Source organism: Pituophis catenifer, unplaced genomic scaffold, assembly GCF_029215685.1.
Source record: "Pituophis catenifer annectens isolate HBS135680 unplaced genomic scaffold, rPitCat1.0.hap2 SCAF_2, whole genome shotgun sequence".
NCBI classification, from domain to species: Eukaryota; Metazoa; Chordata; class Lepidosauria; order Squamata; family Colubridae; genus Pituophis; species Pituophis catenifer.
Window position 1 is genome coordinate 135,492,188 of NW_027256882.1, and position 23,436 is coordinate 135,515,623.

Below are 23,436 nucleotides of genomic sequence, written 5' to 3' on the forward strand. Positions count from 1 at the left end.
CTCTCAAGTATCCTATCCTTTCCTCAGGGTCAACCACGTCAGTGCAGTCTCAGCCTGCAAGCACCGATGCTGCTCTGCACATTGCAAGAAATCGATTCCACCGTCTCAAGCCCCAATACAATCTTGACCGGGAAAGCAAGTCCAACGTTGCTCCACCTGCGCGTTCCCCATGTGCAGAACGCTTACTTCGCAGACAGGTAAGATGGGTTAGCGAGGTGGTCCTCTCCTCTCACTGGTTTTCACCCAACATGTAAGCTAGTGGGCCGCAGGCTTTATCTGATGTAATTGCAAAATTATATAAGAAGCAGGGGAAAAAAATAGAAAGGTTGAAATAATGGGTCCAGGTCAGGGGTGAAATCCAGCAGATTCTGACAGGTTCTGGAGAACCGGTAGCGGAAATTTTGAGCAGTTCGGAGACCCAGCAAATACCACCCCTGGCTGGCCCCAGAGTGGGGTGGGAATGGAGGTTTTGCAATATCCTTCCTCCAGGAATGGGGAGGGAATGGGGATTTTGCAGTATCTTTCCCCTGCCACACCCACCAAGCCATGCCCACAGAACCGGTAGTAAAAAAATTTGGATTTCACCACTGGTCCAGGTTTCACTCTCTCTGATGAGTAGGACATATATGTACCAGGTCCATAGTAATAGCTGTGTTGGCCAATGTGGGCTTTGCAAGTCATAAATATGGCTTCATGAAGAAAGCGTTAATATCTGCAAGAAGTGATCTCTTTATCCTGATCCAGTCCTTGTTCTTGAGTCTTGCTGGCAGACTACACCCAAATTTACTCAAATGCTGCTTCAGTCTGCTGACTATATGGTTCCCTCTCTTGATGTCCCCTAGCTATGAAGTTGAGCCCCCTATAGCTCACCCACCTGCATAACTGCATCAATTTATCACAATATTATTTTTAAGAGATGTATTTCTTCCATGTGTATTTACTATTCTTTAACATTTCAGCTTGACAGTGAAGCCTTTCAGCTTGACAGTGGAATTCTCTTGAAAAATTTACAATTTTTATCTCTGTTTTTTTTTAATTTGCCCAAAAGTTGAAACCCACATCTTTTGCATTTAGGATTGAAAAATTGTAATCTTAAATGCAAAAGATCACTCTTTATTTCCTTCAATTAGCATATTATACAAATTCAAGATTACTTTAGAGCTCACTTTATTTAAAATCATCACTTCCTTTTCCCTGCTAAGTAAATAAAATACAACTTTTCTTCCAAGGCAAACTATTTCCATTTAATATGGAATGTAAGAGGCTTTTTTTTTTTTTACTTTTAAAAGCATTTTTTCTACAACCCCTTCGGCCTAAGAGGTTGTAGAAAAAATGGTTTTAAAAGTAAAAAAAAAAAGCCTCTGATGATCACGGAGCTCAGCTGGGCTTGTGGGGCAGGGAGCAGGGATTTTTGTTACTGGTTCTCTGAACCACCCACCGCCATCACTACCGGATTGGGCGATCTGGTCATGGCTCAGTGGTTAAAGTTGCTGAGCTTGTCAGCCGGAAAGCTGACAACCCAGACTTGAGGCTTAGAGCATCTTGCAACAGGGTGAGTTCCCATTCCTTGCCCCAGCTCCTGCCCACCTAGCAGTTTGAAAGCATGCAAATGCGAGTAGATAAATAGGTACCACTTTGGTAGGAAGGTAACAGCATTCCGTGTAGTCATGCTGGCAACATGACCATTGAAAATGTTTTTGGATAACGCTGGTTCCCTCAGTTAAGAAATGGAGATGAGCACTGCCTCCTAGAGTCAGACTCGACTGGACAAGGGACCTTTACCTTTATAAAGACACACAAAACTGCATGCTACTCAAAACAGCTCTTTTACTTCTGAATTTTGGTGAAGCAATCCTGAGAACTCTGGAACTACAAAAATGACTATGAGATGGCTGCAGGCAGTACAGACAGGGCCGGATTTTCCTATAGGCTAACTAGGCTTCAGCCTAGGGCCTCAAGATCAAGAGGGGCCTACATTCAAATTGTTAGCAAAATTAAAATTACACTTGCACTATAGGTGAAAGGGCCTCATAAGTGGAATAGCCTAGGGCCTCTTTTCATCTAAATCCGGCCCTGAGTACAGAATTGGTATATCTCTAATATAGGGAGAAACCAGGTTTAGGGGTCATACCCAATCAACAGGAGCCTCCCTCTGTCATTTTGACCAGTTCATTTCTTCTATGCACCATTGTTTTAAACCAGGGGAGGGCACTCTTGCCCTCAGCATTGTGGAAGCATATGATTGAGACCTAAGAGAGAAAGTTAATTTTATTTATTCCTATCGTTCATGAATAATATTTACTATGAATTCATTTCATGTCTGCTGTTTTTTTCCCCCCTATTCTAACTAATTTTTTTTCCCCAAATCCAAGTTTTAAATACAGACCCTGACAGGTCACATAAATTTAAATGTAATTCTCAAGATAGAAAACGTGATTACAAACAATAAAGGCATATTCATGCCAAAGACAAACATCCACCAATACTTTTATTTAAATATGCATGTAGCCAAGCAACAGGCCTTTGAAATTGTGGTGAATCTTGTTCCTGAAATGGGTCTTCTCAATATGTCTCTTGACTATTTAAATTTAATTACTGATTTTAGTATTTCCAAAAAGGCTAGCCTTTTTTTTGTAAATATCTTATTGTTTCACTTACTTCAAAGTATTCCAGTTAGGATAATTATACATGAAGTATTGGTGATACAATAAAATTATATTTCACTTTTTTACTCTGTGTAATATTTATTGCTCTCTTTTCTTCTCCTTATTCTTTCTCTTCTTTCCTTCTCACTTCTTTGTTTCTTGTTATTCCTTTGTGGAGCTGAATTTTATTTACCGATACTTCCTCCTTGGCTCATTCAATCTTGATGGACTGATAAATTGTCTGTCACTTCTTGCTTCTTTGAGTTCTTGTAAGCTCCTCCTTGTGTCATCTAACTTCCTTCTCTTTTGTGGACCTTTTTTTTATTGCCTTTGATCTATCCAAACATCTTTGGATTGTGTATTTAAGATTTAGTTTCAATATCAACTCTTTCAATGAACTGTCTGATTTTACATCATCTAGTGCAGTGTTGGCAAACCTTTTTGGCACTGAGTGCCAAAATAGGAGTGTGTGTGTGTGTGCGTGCGCATGCACGCACAGTGGAAACTGGAAAACCAGATGATGTTCCGGTTTCTGGTGCGTGCATGCGCGTTGGCCACCTGCTCTTCTGGTTTCTGGTGTGCATGAGCACACGAAAACCAGCTGTCCAATGCGCATGGACCGGCTCTACCTAACCTTTCAGGAGTCCTCGTGCCTCCCTGCCTGCCCCCCTTGGGGTGGTGGGACATCCCCACTGATGACCGCAGCTCCATACAGGGAGAAAAAATTGGGTGGGGAATGACGCCTCCCTCCGCTGGAAAGCCAGAGCCCCTTCCCAGCCTCGGAGGGAAGGGGCATCGATGTTCCCGGGGCTCAGCTTGGGGGGCCAGCAGGTGGAAGAACTTCACCCCAACTATGGCCGGGATGAAACCCCCTCCCCAGCCCACCACCAAGAACAAGCCAGTGCAGCCCCTCCACTTTCCCGCTGCTTCCTTACCTGTCGGCAGTATCTCCATGTGTGAAAGGCTGCACTCTCCTCCTGCCCTCCTAGGGCAGCTTGCCTCCCCAACGGTGGCTTCTCCTTTTCCTCCTGGCTGCTCCAGCATCCCAGCCAGAAGCGGCAGTGTGAGAACCGCCGCCACCCCTTAGCAGCAGCAAGAGCAGCGGGCGGGGCAGCCAGACACCCAGCCAGCAAACCCTGCCCTGTGCACCCGAGCTGGCCAGATGCTCCAGACCATGGATGCGCGTCAGTGCAACAGGCTGGAGGGGTGGGGCCACACAAGAAGTCCATTCAGGTGGGGAGGGAGGGAAGCCCCAGCCCGCCCATCCTGGCTGGCAGCTCTGTCCCCTTTGCTCTTCTGGGTTCCGGTGCGCCGGCCATCTGATCTTCATGTGCATGGGAGCACCAGAAATCAAAAGAGCAGCCGCCCACTGCCATGCACGTGCCAGGAAGATGATCTTCCGGTTTCCAGCACGTGCATGCACACTGGCTAGCTGGTCTTCACGCATGCATGCATGCACATCCTGGCACATGGATGTGCAATGGGCAGCTGCTCTTTCGATTTCTGGCACTTCCGCGCGTGTGAAGACCAGCTGGTCGGTGTGCCAGAACCCCGAAGAGCAATAGGCGATGGCTCGGAGAGATGGCTTATGTTAGGTGTTTTGTGCCAGCCATGGCAGTCTCTTCAAAGGCCACCAGATGGGGCAAAGAGGCACCTTTGATCCCACTGGTGGGTCAAGGGGCTCCAGCCCCTGCAGCCCCATTGGGGAGAGTTAATGGCCCTCCGGCCCCCTCACACACCTTGTATGGGAGGGGCCAGGGGCCCCTATAAGAACCCCTGCACAGGGGCTGCTCACTCCCTTTTGCTTTTACCCTTTTGCCCTTTTTCCCTGCTCTTGTTCTAGTCTCCTATGGGACTGACCCATGGGCTCAATCCAGGCATGGATGCCTCCATGCCTGGGAACTTATTTTACTCTACTTTTACTTCTGAATAAAGACTTAATTTGATTGCATCCTTACGTGCTGACCTTTTCTTGGAAGCGCCCTCAATGAACCATCGTTCTTCGTGAGATCCCTCACAGCTTATGTATTTGAGCCCAAACGTTTTAGGTTTTTACAATATACACATCTGCCCAGAGTTACCCTGTGGTAAGATGGATGGCCAATAAATTTAATAAATAAATAAAGTATGATAAATTTCTTTCCCAATTCGGAACCGGGCATATGTTCTATATTGCACTATAAATGTTGTTTGCATATCAATTCTTCATTGGGCAGGTGAGACAGCCCAGTATATATATATTGTTTTAAGGGTCATCCACAATTTATTGGTGTGTATATAACCAATAAATTATTATTATTATTATTATTATTATTATTATTATTATTATTATTATTAATAATAATAATAATAATAATAATAATAATAATAATAATAATAATAATAAATAACAGGGTGAACTCCCGTTACTTGTCCCAGCTTCTGCCAACCTAGCAGTTTGAAAGCACGTAAACAATGCAAGTAGAAAAATAGGGACCACTTTGGTGGGAAGGTAACAGTATTCCGTGCACCTTTGGCATTTAGTCAGCACATGACCACGGAGACGTCTTCGGACAGTGCTGGTTCTTCGGCTTTGAAACTGAGATGAGCACCACCCCATAGTGTCGGGAACGACTAGCATATATGTGCGACGGGAACCTTTACCTTTTATATATAGACTAAAAACTCTTGTGTATAATACAGGCAGCAAACATAGAATTCCCTTGCCTTTTCTTCTTTTTTTTTAAATAATCTTTATTTACATTTTCCATTAAAAACAAAAAAAGAACAACACATTATATAAATAACTAACAAAACATACAAGACAACACAACAACAACCAACAAAACTAGCATACCTATAAGCAGTACCTTAATAACCTAGTATTCGGTACTGTATATCTATATTATAATCTGGAGAAGACAGAACATCTTGCATATCTTTATAAAACAATTAGGTCTATGCGACCTCACTTTACTTGTATAATATAAATTTCTCAATAAATATAATTCCTCATCTAATTTGGGTTATATTTTCCTCTTCTCCAGCCACCTATAGAATTTTTCCCAAGATAAACATATTTGTGTTTGATCTCTATCTTTTAATTTTTTGGTCAATTTATCTGCTTCCACACAGTCTAAAATCTTCTTTATAATAGCTTCCTCTGATGGGATATTTTGATTTTTCAAAAGTTGAGCATATGCCAATCTCACCGCTGTGATGATGTGTAGTGCAAGATACCATAAATCTCTTTTAATACTTTCCGGTTTGGAGCCGAGCAGGCATGTCTCTGGTCGCCATTTGATCTTTTGATTTAAAATCTCATTCAGCCATTTTTTTATTTTCCCCCAGAATTCTACTGCTTTCGGGCACATCCACACTGATGGTAGTAAGTGCCACGCTCACACCCACATTTCCAGAATTCCCTTGCCTTTTCCATTGCCTTCCGGACGTCAGCAGTGTGTTTTCCCTCCGAATCCAGTTTGTACATCAGGCAATCAGTCAATCAGAATAGAGCCAGAAGGGACCTTGGAGGTCTTCTAGTCCTGCCCCCTGCTCAAGCAGGAGACCCTATACCATTTCAGACAAGTGACTGTCCAGTCTCTTCTTAAAAACCTCCAATGATGAAACACCCACCACTTCTGACGTTCTGACACAGCTTTTATAGTTCCAGAATCTCCTGCCATTCAACTTCCCTTTATTTTCATGGGGCTGCCCTGGCAATTAGTGATGAATTCCTTGGTGAAAGTCAATCTGCTGATTTTCAAGAACAGAAAAGCCTTGCACAGGGAGTTGTTCCCTGCCAGCGCACTGCAAGTGTTTTTCTTCTAATGAATACTGTGTCAGCCCAATGCGGGTATTTACACCTACTGCATCCTTCATCTTTAAAACTACTGAAAATGTTAGGCACTAACCCGATTGCAGACACCCTGATTCCAAGTCCTTGTCCTGTCCTAGCTCCAAAATTGACAAGGGGCAGATTAGCCAGGTTTAGCACTATGGGAACTAGAAGCCCTGCAGACAGCCATCTCCTCTCTACAAGCAGTGGGAATCCCACCATCTCAGTATCTTCCTTCAGGCCTAAAGACTCCCTTGCATTTCTTTTGCTTTTCTGGAGGAAGACAGGTTACTTCTAAATATAATTTGCAGTGGTAGAAACAAGAGCCTTCTAAAAATATTGACAAGTCTTCTGTGAATATATTAAACTTCACCTTTGTAGTAAATCTAATAAATGTTATTTGCTCACCTTAACAGCAGTCTCCGTGGACACATAATAGTGCCATTTCAACAAATAAAAATATTATGCACCATTTTTACTTTCATAACCCTGTAGCAACATGCTTTTATTTATCAGAAAGCATTATCAAGCTTATCCCTGTTAAGCAATACTAATAAACATGTAAAAGCTTTAATTAAAAATGTTGATTTTTTTTAAAAAAAGAAATAAATGCAACAACAACCCCCTACCCTCATGAATGTATTTCTATCTTCTTCCATGAACTGGGCCATGTTTGTATAAAAGCTTTCCTAGGCTTGATTTTATGCCTTGAAAAACTTATATCTGGCCCGTGGAGCTGCCCTGGAAACAGTGAAGGACCAGCCTGCAGTGCCTCTGCCAGCAAAAATGGAGCTCCATTTTCAGCTGCGATGGACGCCTGAAGCCCTCTGCCAATGAAAACAGAGCACGGCCCTCCCGGGCTCCATTTTCATTGGCAGAGAGCTGCAGGACATCGAGCTGGCCATGCCCACCTCAGCCACGCCTGCTCGGCCCCCAAGGTCAAACACAACCCTGATGCAGCCCTCAAAGAAATTGAGTTTGACACCCCTGCTCTACTGTACTAGGCAAACCTATTGTAATATACTACACTGAGCACTGATTTACGTGTTTTATTCAGTATCAATGCTCCTTAAGCTCCTGAATGCCTAAAAGAGGGATTTCCAAGAGTAAAACTCCTGATTGGGTTCTGTTCATAATCAGTTGTCCCTGAAGGTGGTCTGCAGGCACTGAGCTAAATGTGCCATATAGACTATTCTGAAAGCAGTTCTATCGTAGTTTTTGTGAGCGTAAGGGAAAGGGAATTTAGGCTGAGCACATCTAAAAAATAGCAAGAGTTTCCAGCTAATCCCAAAGCAGAATGTCATGAATTGGACAGTGTACAACATGTGCAAAATAGATAATGTGACTGCAGGGCATAATGAGAGCAGCTGGTAAAGAAAGCTTGAAACAAGAGCTTGCTGGAGTTTTCAATCCATCACACACAAAGCTAAAATTCAGTTGTCATCTTTAATATGCTGTTTAAATCTTGCACCTTGCCTGTACTAATACTACTTCTATGTGTTTCTCCCCATCTGATTCTTTGATACCTCCCGCACAGATGGCCATACGGAACGACTCTTCAGATACTCATAGTTCAGAAAGCAGAGAGAACCTCCACGCTGAGGTGAGTGAGCTCTCTGATTCCAATTTGTCAGCCCCGTCAACCGAGGACCTTTCTATCACTTTGACATCCTCGGAAGCAAGAGAGCCTGCTAGCTGGGTCCGATCAAGTGTTCACACTCAGCAACATTCCCGCAATCAATATAACATCTCCAAGCATGTTCCAGATTTGTGTGCCTGTACAGATTCTCTTCAGGAACTACCTGGGGATCCAATGGACCAAGAAGTATCAGAAATAAACAGCTGTTTTACTTCAGGAACTTGTTCAGCCATGAGTGCCTCATCAGTGGTCCAGCCTGAGACCCCTAAGAGAAATGTAGGCAACAGTGGCAATGTTCCTTTGAAGGACCTGAAGAAATGCTACAGTGTAGATACACAAGGTCTTCTTAAAAAACCATCATCGTGGTTAGACGATCAAAGGAGACATTCCATAGAAATTTGTTCCATGGAAAACAGCCCCCAGCATCATTCCACATCTAGTTCTTCTGGCTTCATCAGTCAGGTCTTCAGTGAAATGGAAGGCTTGCAAGGGACACGGCCAAAGAAAAAAATGAGCCCCCCATGTATATCCATAGACCCTCCTGAGGAACAGAGGTTGCTACTAAGGAGGTCTTGCACCGCGTCCCCTTCCAGTGCAGATGTTTGCCTGAGAAGACGTGCGCCATCTTGGGACTCCAAGGACTCCGTGGATGCAGGGGACTCCACCCTCCCAGACAGTCTGTCAATAACTCCAACTCCAAAGAAAGACTTGTTGACACTCCCTAGTTTTTCCTTTGATCAACCCGATGTCGACCCTTGAAATGGTTTCTTTTCTGTTACTGGTGCCAAAAGTTTTTTTTTCCCCTCCCTCATGTAATAAATTAAACCTCTCTATTCTAAAATGGCACTGACTTTTTTAAAAATCCAAAGTTTAAAAAAGAGCTAGCTGGTAGAAGAATGGTTAAGCTATATCACGCTTACTTAAGCATAAGTTCTGCTTGGGTAAAAGCAATACATTGTTCAGAGTCTATATGTATAGTCTATTTTATTAAATTAATTGAACCTAGTATTGCAGTATGTAGTACATTTTGTGGCTTAAAAACCTGGTTTATTTTCTCTTGTTTTATGTACCTCAGAATATTCCTGAGACTATGTTGGTATTTTTCTTTTAAATGAATATTTTGACCTTTAAAATTACATATTTAACCCTCCCTCTTTTTTTCTTTATTCTTTCTTTTATTTTCTTTTGCAAAGCACAAGATGTAGCCATTAGTGCATTACAGAGAACATGTGCCCCATAATAGACCATAAATAAGAATTGTTGCAATTATAATGCATTTCAAGTACTGAACCATCCACTATTTTCTGCAGAGATTAGCCATATCTATTTCCAAATTGGATTTTATTACAGTGCAAAGCAAAAGAAAATAGAGAAATTAAATAATGAACAGAGTATAAAGAGACAGATTTGCAAAAATGTCCATTACGTTGAGAATTCAACTGCCTTCCAGTAATATGCATACATATATTTTGTCATGGCTTTCCATAATAATCTCCAAAATCTTATGGAGCGGGAATACTTAGGATGAGAAACATTCTCTGGGCCCAACACTGGTAGGTTGGAAGAGAAGGGAAAAAATGATACTCCAGCTATTTCCTACTCCTAAAAGTCTTTTTTCACTCTCTCTTTGGAAGAAGCTAACCTGAGAGTCAAGGGCAGCTGCTTACAAATCCATCTCAATTGGAACATTTCACGCCCATTTATCCAAGTAGAATGGACATTTCCTTATATATGAGCAACTTCAGTCCTTAACTATCATTTTTGTTTATCTTTATGAAGTGCAACCATTGCTCTGTGGAAAAGGCTATGCTCCCCTGAAACTCAGTCTCCGTAGTGGCAGATATTCAGTGTCTAACAACACTAATACATCCTTTGACTTGGGACACATAGTATAAATGTGTACATTCTGTTTATTTCAATGGCACCCACTGCTATGAAAGGGGTAGAAGATCGGAGACATACACCTGAAATGAGGGAATCATATGGATGAAAATCAAATTTGCCACAGATACAGTAGGCAAAGTTTTCTACTATTAATTCACATTCCTACAGATATGAGATATGCTAAACTTGTCAGGCTACTGTGACAGGCACAACATGGACCAGTCAAAGGGGATGTGTATCTTGATCAATGCGTAGTTCCCACTAGAGAGAATGAGAATATTGTTGTCATTCAATGTGTCCTGTTGGAGCCTCATAAAGGCGTCCTCTGAGGTGAATGCTGAGGATTTTTCAAAATAGCTTCACATTTTGCAGTAGGAGATTTATGTGAAGGAACTTTAAGTTACATTAACTTCTAATCAATCAAATGTAGATAGAGGCAACCCAGAGTGATTTCATTAATTGGCAATTTAATCATCAGAACATCTAGAATGATTACTTCTCCTCCTCTTCCTCCTCATCACCATCTTCATCATCAAACAAATTGTAGAAATTAAATGAGGCTTTTTCCCCCCCATATAGGGGGCATTGTATAGCCAAACCAGACTGGCAATTACAAAATTAAATGCATTTTTTTTACTTAAATTGATGCTGATTTGCAATATTGCAATCCCCTCACACACACTTTTTCTACTAGCCTTGCTTACGAGAGATATACCCCAATTGTATTTTGATATTCAAATAATTCTCAAAGAAAAATCCTAGAAAGGTTCAGTTCTTTTCTTTTTCCCACTTAAGTCAAGATGTTTTATTTAGCAGATTATAGTCCTGGAGACTAGAGAGTCTCTAATGATGCTGACTTATGATCACTTATAAACTGACATTCCAGTTGGCATTAACCTCACTTGGCTTTAACCATTAACCATGCCAAGTTCTAGACATCTTTTTTCCATTTTAGTGGAGTCTCAATTTTCAGTGCCAGAGCTTAACCTTGGAATAGAAGAACAAATAGATTAAAAATGCCCCAAGCATTTCTTTTTTTCTAATTCTAAATAAGCAGCAAAAATTCCCCATTGGGGTAAGGCTTTTTAAGTCAAAAGCCTTTTTTCTAGAATGCTATGACCTACAGAATTATTTTCCAAGAAATTAAGCATTGGGGGTAACCATCTGACTTCCACAGATGCCACCATGGAAACATCAGATCTTACACAATAGTAGTATGATGTTTTGCATTAGGTGCTTTTACAGCACTTTTTTTTTATTTCTGCCCTAATAGAAAAGATGATCCCAAAATGCTGCTCTTCTATTTATACAAGTAGTTCTTGACTTACGATCAATTGTTTAATGATCATTTGAAATTATGACAGCGCTGAAAAAGTCACTTACTATTGATCCTCGCACTTATGATCACTGCAGTGTCCCCATAAAATTTGGACATTTAGCAACCGGCCTGCATTTGTGACAGTTGCAGCATCCCAGGGGTCTCATGGTCCTGGAAATCTCCCCAGGGTGCTTCCAACAAGCAAAATCGGGGGGGAGGGGGGCTTGGAGTTGCTTAATGTCCAAAGCAAAAAGTTCATCAGATAATTTGAGACAGACTCATTTCTTCAGACCTTCTCAAAAGCTTCTCAACTTAGTTACAAGCATACTTGGGCTTCACCTGTTAAAAATTAACCCTTTCACTAGAAAGAAACTCTTACTAGAAGATCTAGTTAGAACACTCTGAATATTTTACAGTTTCCAGCTCTCTCTTGTACTCGCCTAACTTGGCAAATATAAGATGCAGCAAAAAGTTAGTTTTTGGACATACCTTTGATTTCTTGTGTCCAAGAAAAAGCATGATTCTTCAGATAAATCAGTATTGTGCATATCCAAGGATCCTCAGATTTGTGCTGGCACAATTGGGGAACCTTTTTAGAGTCCAAATGTGAATTTGTCAGTATTGATGTGACCAAATTGCTCTTTTCTAATGGATCACATTGTCCCTTTATTCTTTCTTAAAAGTAATAATAATAGGATAAAATGACCTTGCTTTTCAAGCCACATGAATATTTTTGCTAAAATAATTGATTTCAGCTTAATCTCTCTGTTAAATGTATTTACTATGGCAGTCTAAATAAATGCTTTAAACCCAGAATATCTTTAATAGATATTCTTGGTCATGCACTCATATAGACCACATTTTGTTAAATATAGAAACTAAACCAAACATAAATATTGATTGAAAACAATCCCTAATCATATTTTAAAACCCAGTTTGAATATGAGGATATAATTTTAAACCCTGAAATGTGTATCTTTATGTTTATAAAATCAACTCACATTGGACAGTCCTAAAAACACACTCCAAATGAATTTTGACAACTGGTAATTGTTTAAATCATTCTGAAGTACAGGGGTGTTGTTTGTCAAAGTCTTCAAAATGCTCCATACCAATAGACTCTTACTTTAGTGCCACCCTGCTTGTGGAAAATTATACACATACAATTTATAACGCTGTCATTATTCCAATCCATTGAGTAGGAAATTAAATCTAACCAGGTCACCAACTTAAATTAGACTACTTTTCTTGAACCTATTAATCATTTTAATATATAGGCAATTAGTGCAATTCTTACAAATTAGTTCGTTGTGATCTTCTCATGTAAAATGTAGGAAAAAGCACAATATGATGACCTAAATGATTTTAGTCCTTTGTTTTTGGCTTAATTGGTTTCTCTACGTCGAAGCCAGCTGCAGATAATCAACCTTATGTATAGTGAAGGAATTGTGTCCCTTGTTTTGTCACTCTCCCTCATGTAACCATGCTCCTCTGAACATCTGCCCATTCATCCATCATGTTTATCCCCAAGGTCTGTATACCTACAGCATCCAGTATGGCTTTCCCAAAATGGAACTCTGATCAATTTGACATGCGAAGACAATAAAGTTAATGAGACAGAGCAATGCAGAAGCATCAGAATTAGGCAATATGGTCCTGTGGGACAATTCACCACAGCCAATTTGCCGTGGACAACTCTCCATGGTCAACTCGGCACGGACAACTCACCACAAGACAACTCAATACAAAATACAACATAAATAAGTGTGACCAATGATAATAAAATAAAGAAAGTCAATCCAGGAATACAAAAGTTACAATAATTTGATAATGAAAACATGGTCACCAGTAATAAAAGTAACTGAATGAAACAATATAGCATTCAATTGTCCCACAATGAGTTGGCCATGGTGAATTGGCCATGGTGAATTAGTTGGGGCGAGTTGTCCTAGACCCCTCTTCTAGACCTTTTGCATAGTCACAAATATGTGAATCAGCTCTTCTGCTAACAGCCTAATTTGCTAAAACAACCTAATGACATACAGTATCTACAGTGGTTAAAATATGCACTAGTTGTCTAGTAATATGAAATCAGTTTTGCCCTACACCTTCAATCTCTGGGTAAGGTAAAGTGCAATATATTAGGAAGAAACTAAAATGCAAAATGTAGCCTGCTTGAAATGAGAGGAACTATCACAACTCAAATTAAAAAGGATTAAAATTAGTATATTTTCGGTGCTTGGGAAGCATTGTTGGAATGTTAATAAAACTAAGGAGTTGCTTCATGGAATTATATTCAATAAAGACCAATCAATACATAACTTACTGTAAGCTAATGCATTCAGGAAAATAAAAGCATGCATACTTTGTGATACAAATATTTTCTACTTGCCCTTTTGAAAAATATAATTGAAGTACTACCGTGTGTGCAATAATCTTCATGGAATTTTAAATAACTTTGGGTTAGGCCTTTTTTAAATAACATTAGACTTTTTTATAAAAAGCAAAACAATGGTTCTGAAGAGATGTACACCGATTCTGTAGAAGGATTCTGTTCATAGTTTTATTTTATTTTTTTTTGTAGAAATCGCTAGAGCAGTGTTTATTCCTGCCAAGCATCTTAGTAATAGACGTGAACTGAGGTCTTGCCTTTTAATATGAAGACTTAGGAGAAAGATTGGTTGTATGTTAAGGTTTTGGTTTGGTTTTTTCCTGCTTTCCCAAACGTAAATTAAAATGTATTGCCCAGTTCTAAACACATTTCGAGGAGGTGGGGCAGATGAGTAGTTGCTCATAGATGCAATCCTTATTAAATCCCTTGCTCTTGGTCAGTTGTCTCTCTCTTTATGGAAGAGATTTTTCCAAAGGAAAGTGGCTGGGGGAGAGAAAAAAATTGGCCAGTACCTCCAGTCAAAAGGGTCTTGCATCCATGGCACGAATGGAATTCTGGAATTAATATAGCTGTGTATTAGTCTGTCTTTGATCATGATAAGCCGTACTATAAACTTCAGTTTGTCAATGTGATTTAAAAAGTAAGCTACAAGCTTAACATATACTTTCTATGATTCGAGTGAGATGTCTGTTCTATGTTGTATAGCTTAAAATAGTTGATCCCAGCTGCGTTGTGTAGCTTTATGCACATATTTAGTACATATATGCTAAATTAAGAACGAGGACGACATGTAGGAAAAGGGCTCTACAGATGAGACTGGTTTAAGGTCTGAACTCTGCTAATATTAATAAATTAGTATATTGGAAAGCTTGATTACAGGAAAAAAAAGCAACTGAATAATCTTGAAAGAGATGTTACAGCTTTTATTATTGTTATTGAAAGGAATATTTTGTTATGCTAACAGCTTTGGTAATAGGCTAATTTATGAATGTTTAAGACACTGACTTTTGGATTTAAAAGTCCATTTTTAATCAAATAAAAATCTTAAATAAATCAACATCCCTACTGAGATGTAATGTATGCTACAAATAAGTAGGCTAACTCAATGTTGTAATCATTATAGAAGGAAAAAAAAATTTATGTGATTTGATCATCATTTACAGGAATATGATATATATTTTGTTCATTAAGACTTTGGTGCATCTGAGTGTGTTTAGAACTGGATTTCTTTCTAGCTCTCTCTAATGCTGCAGCTCGACATTATTTTTTAAAATGTATTAATCGAAAAGTTTATTTCTGTTCCTAATCCCCCATGGCAAGTTCTATCCAGTTTGTTTCAAAGCACACCGGCACTTTAATACTATGGACTTAGTGTCTGCTGGTAAGAAGAGACAATTCTGTTTTTGCCAGGTTATAGTAATTTATGAGGGTAAAGATTTGCTACCACATCAAAGGGGGAAAAAAGACAATGTAAATTCCATATTTGCAAACATTGCACATAGTATTTCTATAACTTTTAGAGAGATTACAGGTTATTTAAACTGTAGATAATTTGGAAGAAGAAAAAACAATAAATACTTTTTTTTTTGGCTTCCGTAGAATGTACTCAATTGAAAAAGAAAATAAATTTTATGGGCTAACAATGCCCCCTTCTTTCCTTCTGTGCCCCCTGACTATAATAACCCATGTAGAATCTTTCACAAAAATTACTAGAGTAGCCACAGTACCAATGTCCATAAACAATCTAGTAACTATTTTAGAACTTTGTATTTAATAATCAACTTATTGTTATATCATATCGGGTACAGAGATTGAAAACTGGGTATGTGGTCAGGGCAACAAAAGGTGAAATGAATGGGGAGTATTGGATTAAAATGTCTTTTTTTTTAATGTGTAAAACTTTACAAATGACAAAGACAAATGTGTACTATTAAACGATTTTGAAAGTAAAAGATATGCAGCTTCGTTATTTTATTCCTAACATCTCTATCTATTTAACTATATATCTAACAGAACAGATATGCTAAACATCAATTTATTTATTAAAGGTTTCCTTAACCATTGGGAATATAATTCTGCAAAATTTCCAGCCTCCAGGGCTATTAGCTACAGTTGGTATAAATTCCAATTCCTAAAGATTTGATTTGATTTATATCATTCTACAAATTATAAGTAATGTATGGGAACGTAGGCATTCACTTCACAAAACTTCAACTCAGAAAGATTTGCATACAACTCAAAAGAAATTCTCATGACATGTAGGAATGTATTGAGTATTCAATGCATAAATTGCTCTAGACAGACAAAACAGTTTAATTCCTGTCATCCCCAATAAGAACTTATACTAAGATATTAAGAAGAGACAAAGCCTCCAGTTCATCATACTTGATTGTCCAATTTAGTTTGATGTCTTAGTAGTGAAAATGACTCCACCAGGGATTATCCATGCTTGTCTCTACCTTTTCTTGTCTTAAGACCCTGATGGGAAAACCTGTTTGCTTCCAGATATTGTTGAACAGCCACTCCTAGCATCCTATAGTAGGCTGGTTTGGGCTGTTGGGAGTTGCAAAATAGCAAAATATGGAGAGCCACCAGTTTCTCAGACTTGAGCTGAGTAGAGTAACTGAATCCCTGGAGAGAAGTTGGTAGTAATGATTGTCCATATCCCTAGGTTCAAATCAAGCTGAATCCTATTTGCTCTACCCCAGAGCAGTTGGCAGTCAGGGTTCTGCTCTTTGTTTTTGTTTTTAAGCAAAATCATGCATCGTTGGTAATCTACTTATGCAGCAAGAAAGCACATCTCAAAACTGCTACCTATTCATCATAGTTATTCTGTAATTTTACTATTCTGTAGAAGTGAATATGATTTAATAGCAACAGCACTTAAACTTATATACCGTTTCACAGTGCGTTACAACCCTCTCTAAGCGATTTACAGAGTCAGCCTATTGCCCCCAACAATCTGGGTCCTCATTTTACTGACCTCAGAAGGATGGAAAGCTGAGTCAATCTTGAGCCTGGTGAGAATCGAACTGCTGAACTGCTGGCAGCCAGCAGTCAGCAGAAGTAGCCTGCAGTACTGCATTCTAACCACTGCGCCACCACGGCTCTTAAGTACTTTTTGCTCTTACTTTTGTACCTGGTTTGGGGGGGGGGGGCAGTGATCACTGTTATTGTATTTATCCAAATGAAAAAACTTCTTTTCCAAATATGTTTTTTGTTAAAATAGAAAATTTCTACAACAGCAGCATTTTCCAGTTCCACTCTGAAAGGAACCTGCAATTGATTTCATTCCTACTGACCTCAAAACTTAGAGAAGACTCAGAAAATGCTGAGTCAATAGACCTTGTCTTTCCCTCCAGCTAATTGGAGCATGCAAAGAAAAGTCTCCCTCAAGACCTGAACAACTATTTGTTCTGGAGTTTTTAAAAAATCCTTTCGCTTCACTCTACATAAGAATGAAATAAATTGTTAGGTCCTCTATTGTTCGTATTTTTCAGCGCGTGGTATTCTGGTGTACTTTTCAGTGCTCTGCAAAACAATCTGAGAGACTGCTATGAAAGGAGGCTATTTGATGGGAGGTCAGTTAAACATATTAAGTAATGCATTGAAATAATCTAATGATGCCATGCCGGCCTTGCTACTATTCCTCAATTGCAGTTACAACCTCCCGTGAGTTAAGAAAATGAAAAAATACCACGCTGGCAATTCAATAACCAGGTGCTTCTCATAGTAGCTACAATTGTGGTTGCATGTTGAGATGGTGGCTCAGTTGGAATTGGAGAAGATGATTTCTAAAAACATAGAAAGAGCAGTTCTAAAAACAATATATTTAGGGATGGGGCAGGGGTGAGCAATGGCTGGCTTAGCCAGGAATCAGGAAGTGGGATTAACTATGGGAAATTGCCCAACAAGTTCTGCAGACCCACAGCGATCCAAAGGAAAATAACAGCTTTGCTGTAGTTTCAACCAAACCAGATCAAAGTCAGAAAACAAATGAAATTGTATAATTAATCAAGTTTAGTGCCAAACGTTAGTGTGAAAGATTCTTGACGGTATGATAGTGGCAAACAAAGAAAGGGGGGGTTGCCTTTTGTTTTGCAGGTGGGGGCCTATCTGAAATTCATGGATAATTTGCTTTACAGCAAACAAAATGTTCCCCACAGCCATAGCAAACAGAATGAACAGTGTAGTATAACTGCAATGTGCTACTCTCCAGGGTAGAATGGATGAATCTTTACCCATTCCTTAATTTGATAGAAATTGTACTACCACCTCAGCCCGAACAAATCCAGATGGGTACATGAACAACCCATCACATGAATATCATCATACATAAAAATATTCAATATTGTTGTAAGAGAAAAACAATCACAAACAATAACAAAACGAAACGAAAGGTATACCAGCAACATCCTAGGGCTCTCAAGCTCTCTGAAATAAAACTCTTTTGAGGTTGTCCTGAATTAGCTTGAAACTAATTGTGCCTCTATGGGGAATGTTTTTCATAAACTAGGAGAGACTACTAAGAAGGCCCAGTTCCTGGTCTATGTCCCCATGACCTCTTGACCAGAGAGAGGAAACCTGAAGCAGGTCCTTCTTTGATGCTGGTGGATGGAATCAGGCTTGGCAAGAGGCTCCTTAATATCCTGCTTCTATCTGCTAAACAGTTCCATCTGATGGGACGTCTGTCGGGAAACGCCTTAAGAAGCCTGATTCCACCCACCAGCTTCTACGATGCAAACAAAGAAGGTTTCTTCTCTCTTGCCAAGAGAGTTCCATCTGACAGGACCAGGTGGTGAGTCTTTTCTGCTGCAGAACATACTCCCCACCCTTGAGGCGAGGTGAGCTCCAAGTCTACTAACTTTAAAATCTCTTAAAACTTTATTTTTGTAGCAGGCTTGAGGACCTCACGGAAATAGGAAATGCATGAGATGGTTATATTGTGAGTAGGATTTTGGTCTGTTTCATTTTTTTCTCTGCTTTCTCACCAGCTTCCAGAGTATATATATTAGTGGTGGCGAACCTATGGCACAGGTGCCAAGGTGGCACACAGCGCCCTCCTTGTGGGCATGTGAGCCATCACCTAAGCTGTGCCACACATGCGCGCGCGCCTCCCACTAGCCAGCTGGTCTTCGGATGTCTGCTGCGCATGTGCAGGGGTGGGGTGCATGTGTGGGGCCACGTGCACATGTATGGGGGCAAGGCGCATGCACGGGGGCCACGCACACACACACGGGCACATGTAGGGATGCACGCGCATGTGTGGGAGGTGGGGCACATGCAGGGGCCATGCACGCATACACAGTGGGTGGGCACATGCGGGGGGCGCACATGAATGTGGTGGAGTGGGCGCATGTGGGGGCGCACACATATTGCATTTTGGGGGTTCATGCAATTTGGGCACTCGGTCCAGAAAAGGTTAGCCATCACTGGTGCAGTACAGATTCATTGAAAATGAATGGTATACAAGTGCATTAAATACGTTTGGATTCTTGGGCCTTTGACCCACTTTTGAGATCTGTTAGAACAGCAGCCCCCAACTTTTGGGCACCAGGGATCAGTTCCATGGAGAGAGGTTTTTCCATGGACCGGAAGGAACGTGGTTTCATGTGCTGCCTGCATCCTGTAGATGGAGCTTCACTTGTTTGTGCGGATCAGTTTCTGGCATGCCATGGCCAAGTGCCGATCCACGGATCATGGGTTGGGGACCCCCGTGTTAGATTACTTACATTTATTCATTTAGCACAACTTCAGCAATTGTTCTACAATTACCAAGAAAGAGCACCACAATAATGTTGCATGTAATACCTAATGTAACGTGCTTCCACATAATGAAAATACTTTATGCAATCTTTATTCAAATAAATCCAGTTTGTTAGTCTGTTCTTTTGTTATTTACTGTTCTGCATTGCTAAGGCAATTTCTAGGAAACGATAGTTCCTGTTTCACAATGTTTTTACAAATTCATATAATTTTAATCTATACTCTTTTTTACAGTAAGACCAAATGCATTATAATGATTGAAGGTGAATGTAGAGGTCCCAGGATAATGTTGTAGGATCCAACTTGGGTCAGTCACCAGGTCCAGAGGTTTTGTCTTCCGAGCTTTTGGACTCGTGCTGGAGCCCATCTTACTATATGTATTACACTATAATATATTATAGTATATTTTGCACTATAGATATTTGGCTATTGCCTTAATGGCATGATTCCACTGAAACCCACTCCCAACTTTCTTCCCAAGTCCTTTAAACCTGCAGAAGTCATGGATTTGGATCAATACTAGGTACGTTCTGCTCCATCCCTGACTCAAAAGGCCTGATATTCTGAACCAGAATGATATGGCCAAGGCTAGCTTATATGGACCACTTGAAATGTCCTGGAGATATTGTTTGTGATGTCAATAAGCTTGTACCCATAATCAAATGAAGTAAAGGAGGGCAAGATGGTAAAGATATCATTATTTGATATCGCCTAATCATGGACTAAGAAAGCACTGGGATATCTTGTTGAAGTCAATGGCTTAATAACTATACATTTTCAAGGTCTGTTTTATAAACCCAAGGATCCAACTTAGAAGAATTTTAAAATGTAGTTACCTCTCCAATATGTTCTGAAGATTATGTCCCATTCGTATGGAATGGGCAGAGTCAAAGAAAAGGAAAGATCATTTATTTTTATTTATTTGTCAAGAACGTATTAGGGAATATATATAAGTATAAGCATGAATTGAATACATAAAATAGATACATATAGAGGAAACATTATCATATGATTATTTGCACATCTAATTTATCTAGGTTTTGTCAAATACAGAGAGCATAATTATGGGGTCCTTCTGGGCTACTTATGCCATTGGATCTTCCCTTTGTATCTTAGGAGCTACAACAGATTAGCAGCAGGTTGTTTTGTTCACTGAAAGTAGCTATTTAGAGGGCCCAGTTCCTTTCTCAAAGCCTCTGTGGAAATGTCTCTTGTCACATCTCCCTGGTGCAAAATTTGGCAAGCTAGCACCCTCAATAAGGCATTTTTTGTTTCACTCCTGCCTTTCTAACATTCAGATACAGGTAGTAGTATATGGCTCTGGACTGGCCATACATCTCGATAAAGTCTCAAAACATTAAATGAGAACAACTCTTCCTAGTTTTATGCAAAAAAAAAAAAAAAAATCTCCCAGCCACAGTCATAAGCAAACACACATGGATCGCAGAAGAAGGATTTTGTTGTGGTCCTGCCTTTCTTGTACATCTCCTGCCCACTTCCTGCAGTCTCTGAACACTGCTGCTGTGTAACTAGACCCTGCCTGCTTCAAACTGGGCAAGCAACTGCCTGTGAGCATCCCAGTCTGCATGCAATCCTTGTAAATAGCGTAGACAATGGCGAGCACACCTTGATCAAAGGGGTGGCCCCTTCATGCATAGCAGAGGTGGGATTCAGCAGGTTCTGACCAGTTCTGGAGAACTGGTAGTGGAAATTTTGAGTAGTTCGGAGAACCAGTAAATACCACCTCTGACTCGCCCCGCCCCCATCTATTGTCTGTCTCCCGAGTCCCAGCTGATCAGGAGGAAATGGGGATTTTGCAGTAACCTTCCCCTGCCACGCTCACCAAGCCATGCCACGCCCACCAAGCCACGCCCACAGAACCGGTAGTAAAAAAATTTGAATCCCATCACTGATGCATAGGCCGACTGCAACAATCGTCTGAAATAGGCTTTCAAGAAAGGAGAATCTTGATTCACTATTGTCTTCTGCCTCTTTATACAGAGGGTTGCCTAAGGGTTACCTTCATCATCCCTGGTACCCTTCTATGGTGTGACAGCACAAACTGAGCAATCCCATGGAATCTTCCTACCCTCAGTTCCATTAGCTCGTTGGCCACGGGCCAAAATGTTGCAATAATATATAGCCATGTCTCCTTTCCCTCTGAGAATATAGGCCGCACTGCTGCCATCCAGAGACTTTCACTATACCGTAGTAAAAATGGGGAAAGGATTCGTTTCAGGGGAAATGATAAAACCAACTACTACCATTCTGTTGGTATGGAAAGAATACAGTTGATGTACATCACTTTGTTCTGTGAGTTGCCACCACAAATCCTGCATCCCCGTTCCCTTTCACTGTATCAGTGAATGTGGCTCAGTTTTAGAAGTTAGAATGCTGACTTGTTTGCAATCCCAAAAGGATGTAATCCTATTCCTCTTCCTCCTATACAGATGAATAAGTGAATGTGATTTGTACCATTTATAGTGTTGTGTCTTTCATATTAGTTTAACCCAGAATAAAAGGATACTACTGCTTTGTTCGTTTTGCATACACCCTTCCAGAGCAATCACTCGGATTTGTAGAGAGGGAATCACCGAAGAGGGGCACAGAAATTAAAAGATGGGGAAATGGATATTTCATCTTTCCATCCAGTTATTCTTTTTTCCTTGCTATGATGGGTCAGCAAGTCAACTTCCAAATTGTTTCTGAGGAACTGAAAATTGAAAATGATGGTGGTAGTGTAGAAGCATTAAAGTAAATGGATGAGAATTTTGGTAAAATAAACACATCATATTTAGGACTAATATGGCAGATAAAGTAAAAGTGTCTCCTCTTGCAACATCCAAAGGAGAAAATACACATTAACACATGAAAGTAATATCCTCATTCAATGTACTAGCTCTTTCTCCATCCTCTGATCAGAATAAGGACATTTTCTAGCATCCCTTGTAAAATCTAGAAGGCAGCAAGGGCTCTACTTGATGGACCATGTCAGGATTTTTAAAAAATCCAGAGTCCAATTCATGGCTTCTGAAAAATGCCCTTTCTCTTGTTTCCACATCCATCTTGCTTATACAGTGAATACTCTGCCTTATCGGGGGGGTGGGGGGGTTAGAAAATAAGGGAGGTTATTTCCCCCTCACTCCATTCATGTAATTAATTGACAAGGTGCAATAATTGTTCATTTAGAGAGCAAAACGTATCTTGCCCTTTTTATCTTGCCCAGTTGGTCCTTTTCAGATTCACCTCCAGCCCATCTCTGGGTGCCATCTGCTGGCTAATCACAGCTCTTTGGGTAAAGTGGAGTGCTACACAAATGCAAAAATAGGAGTTGTGTACTATTCTAATTGCAATCTTGTTGATGAGTGAGGTGAATGTAATTACTGCTTGCACATAAGCAGAGCCTTTCAGTTGGCATCTTCTGCCTGTTGCCTGAAACAGGCAGCCACATCAATGCATTGTAATATAGTCACTCTTAGCTTGCTGGAAAACCTATCTAGAATCCTCTCCATTTGGTATACATCCATATCTCGTCTGTTCACTTGTTTAGAACTGGTGCCTTTTCAGTTTTCGCTTTGTGCTTTGTACAGATACTGTATTTGCACAAGACTTCTTAACAGTGATGGGATTCAAATAATTTAACAACCGGTTCTCTGCTCTAATAATTTCTTCCAACAACCAGTTCACCAAACTGTTCAAAAAGTTAACAACCGGTTCTCCCGAAGTGGTGCGAACTGGCTGAATCCCACCACTGCTTCTTAACACCCAGATGATCCAAGCCTTTCAGGTGACGGGAACATGAGAAGCAAACCAATGTCTAGCTGCACTGGAGGGGATCGAGATCACTGAGATTTAATAACTTAGATGCTCTTCTGCTATTAATCCCAGACAATGAAAACCATAGGTGACAGGTGGGGTGGGAAATGTACTTTCAGAATTGCAAGATTGATCAGCCTGGCAAGGTAGTTCAGACAG

The 23,436-nt window shown here is 40.2% G+C and overlaps 1 protein-coding gene across 1 annotated transcript in view; it reads left to right on the forward strand.

The window, feature by feature from the left end:
* The window catches only part of CACNA1G (calcium voltage-gated channel subunit alpha1 G), a 407,319-nt gene extending 398,327 nt beyond the window's left edge, over positions 1 to 8,992 (forward strand). Inside the window, exons 37-38 of the mRNA XM_070934658.1 lie at positions 28 to 197; positions 8,000 to 8,992. Of these exons, the coding sequence (XP_070790759.1) occupies positions 28 to 197; positions 8,000 to 8,860 (1,031 nt within the window). The 3' untranslated portion in view covers positions 8,861 to 8,992. The remainder of the gene's footprint in view (positions 1 to 27; positions 198 to 7,999) is intronic.
* Positions 8,993 to 23,436: the final 14,444 nt, after the last annotated feature.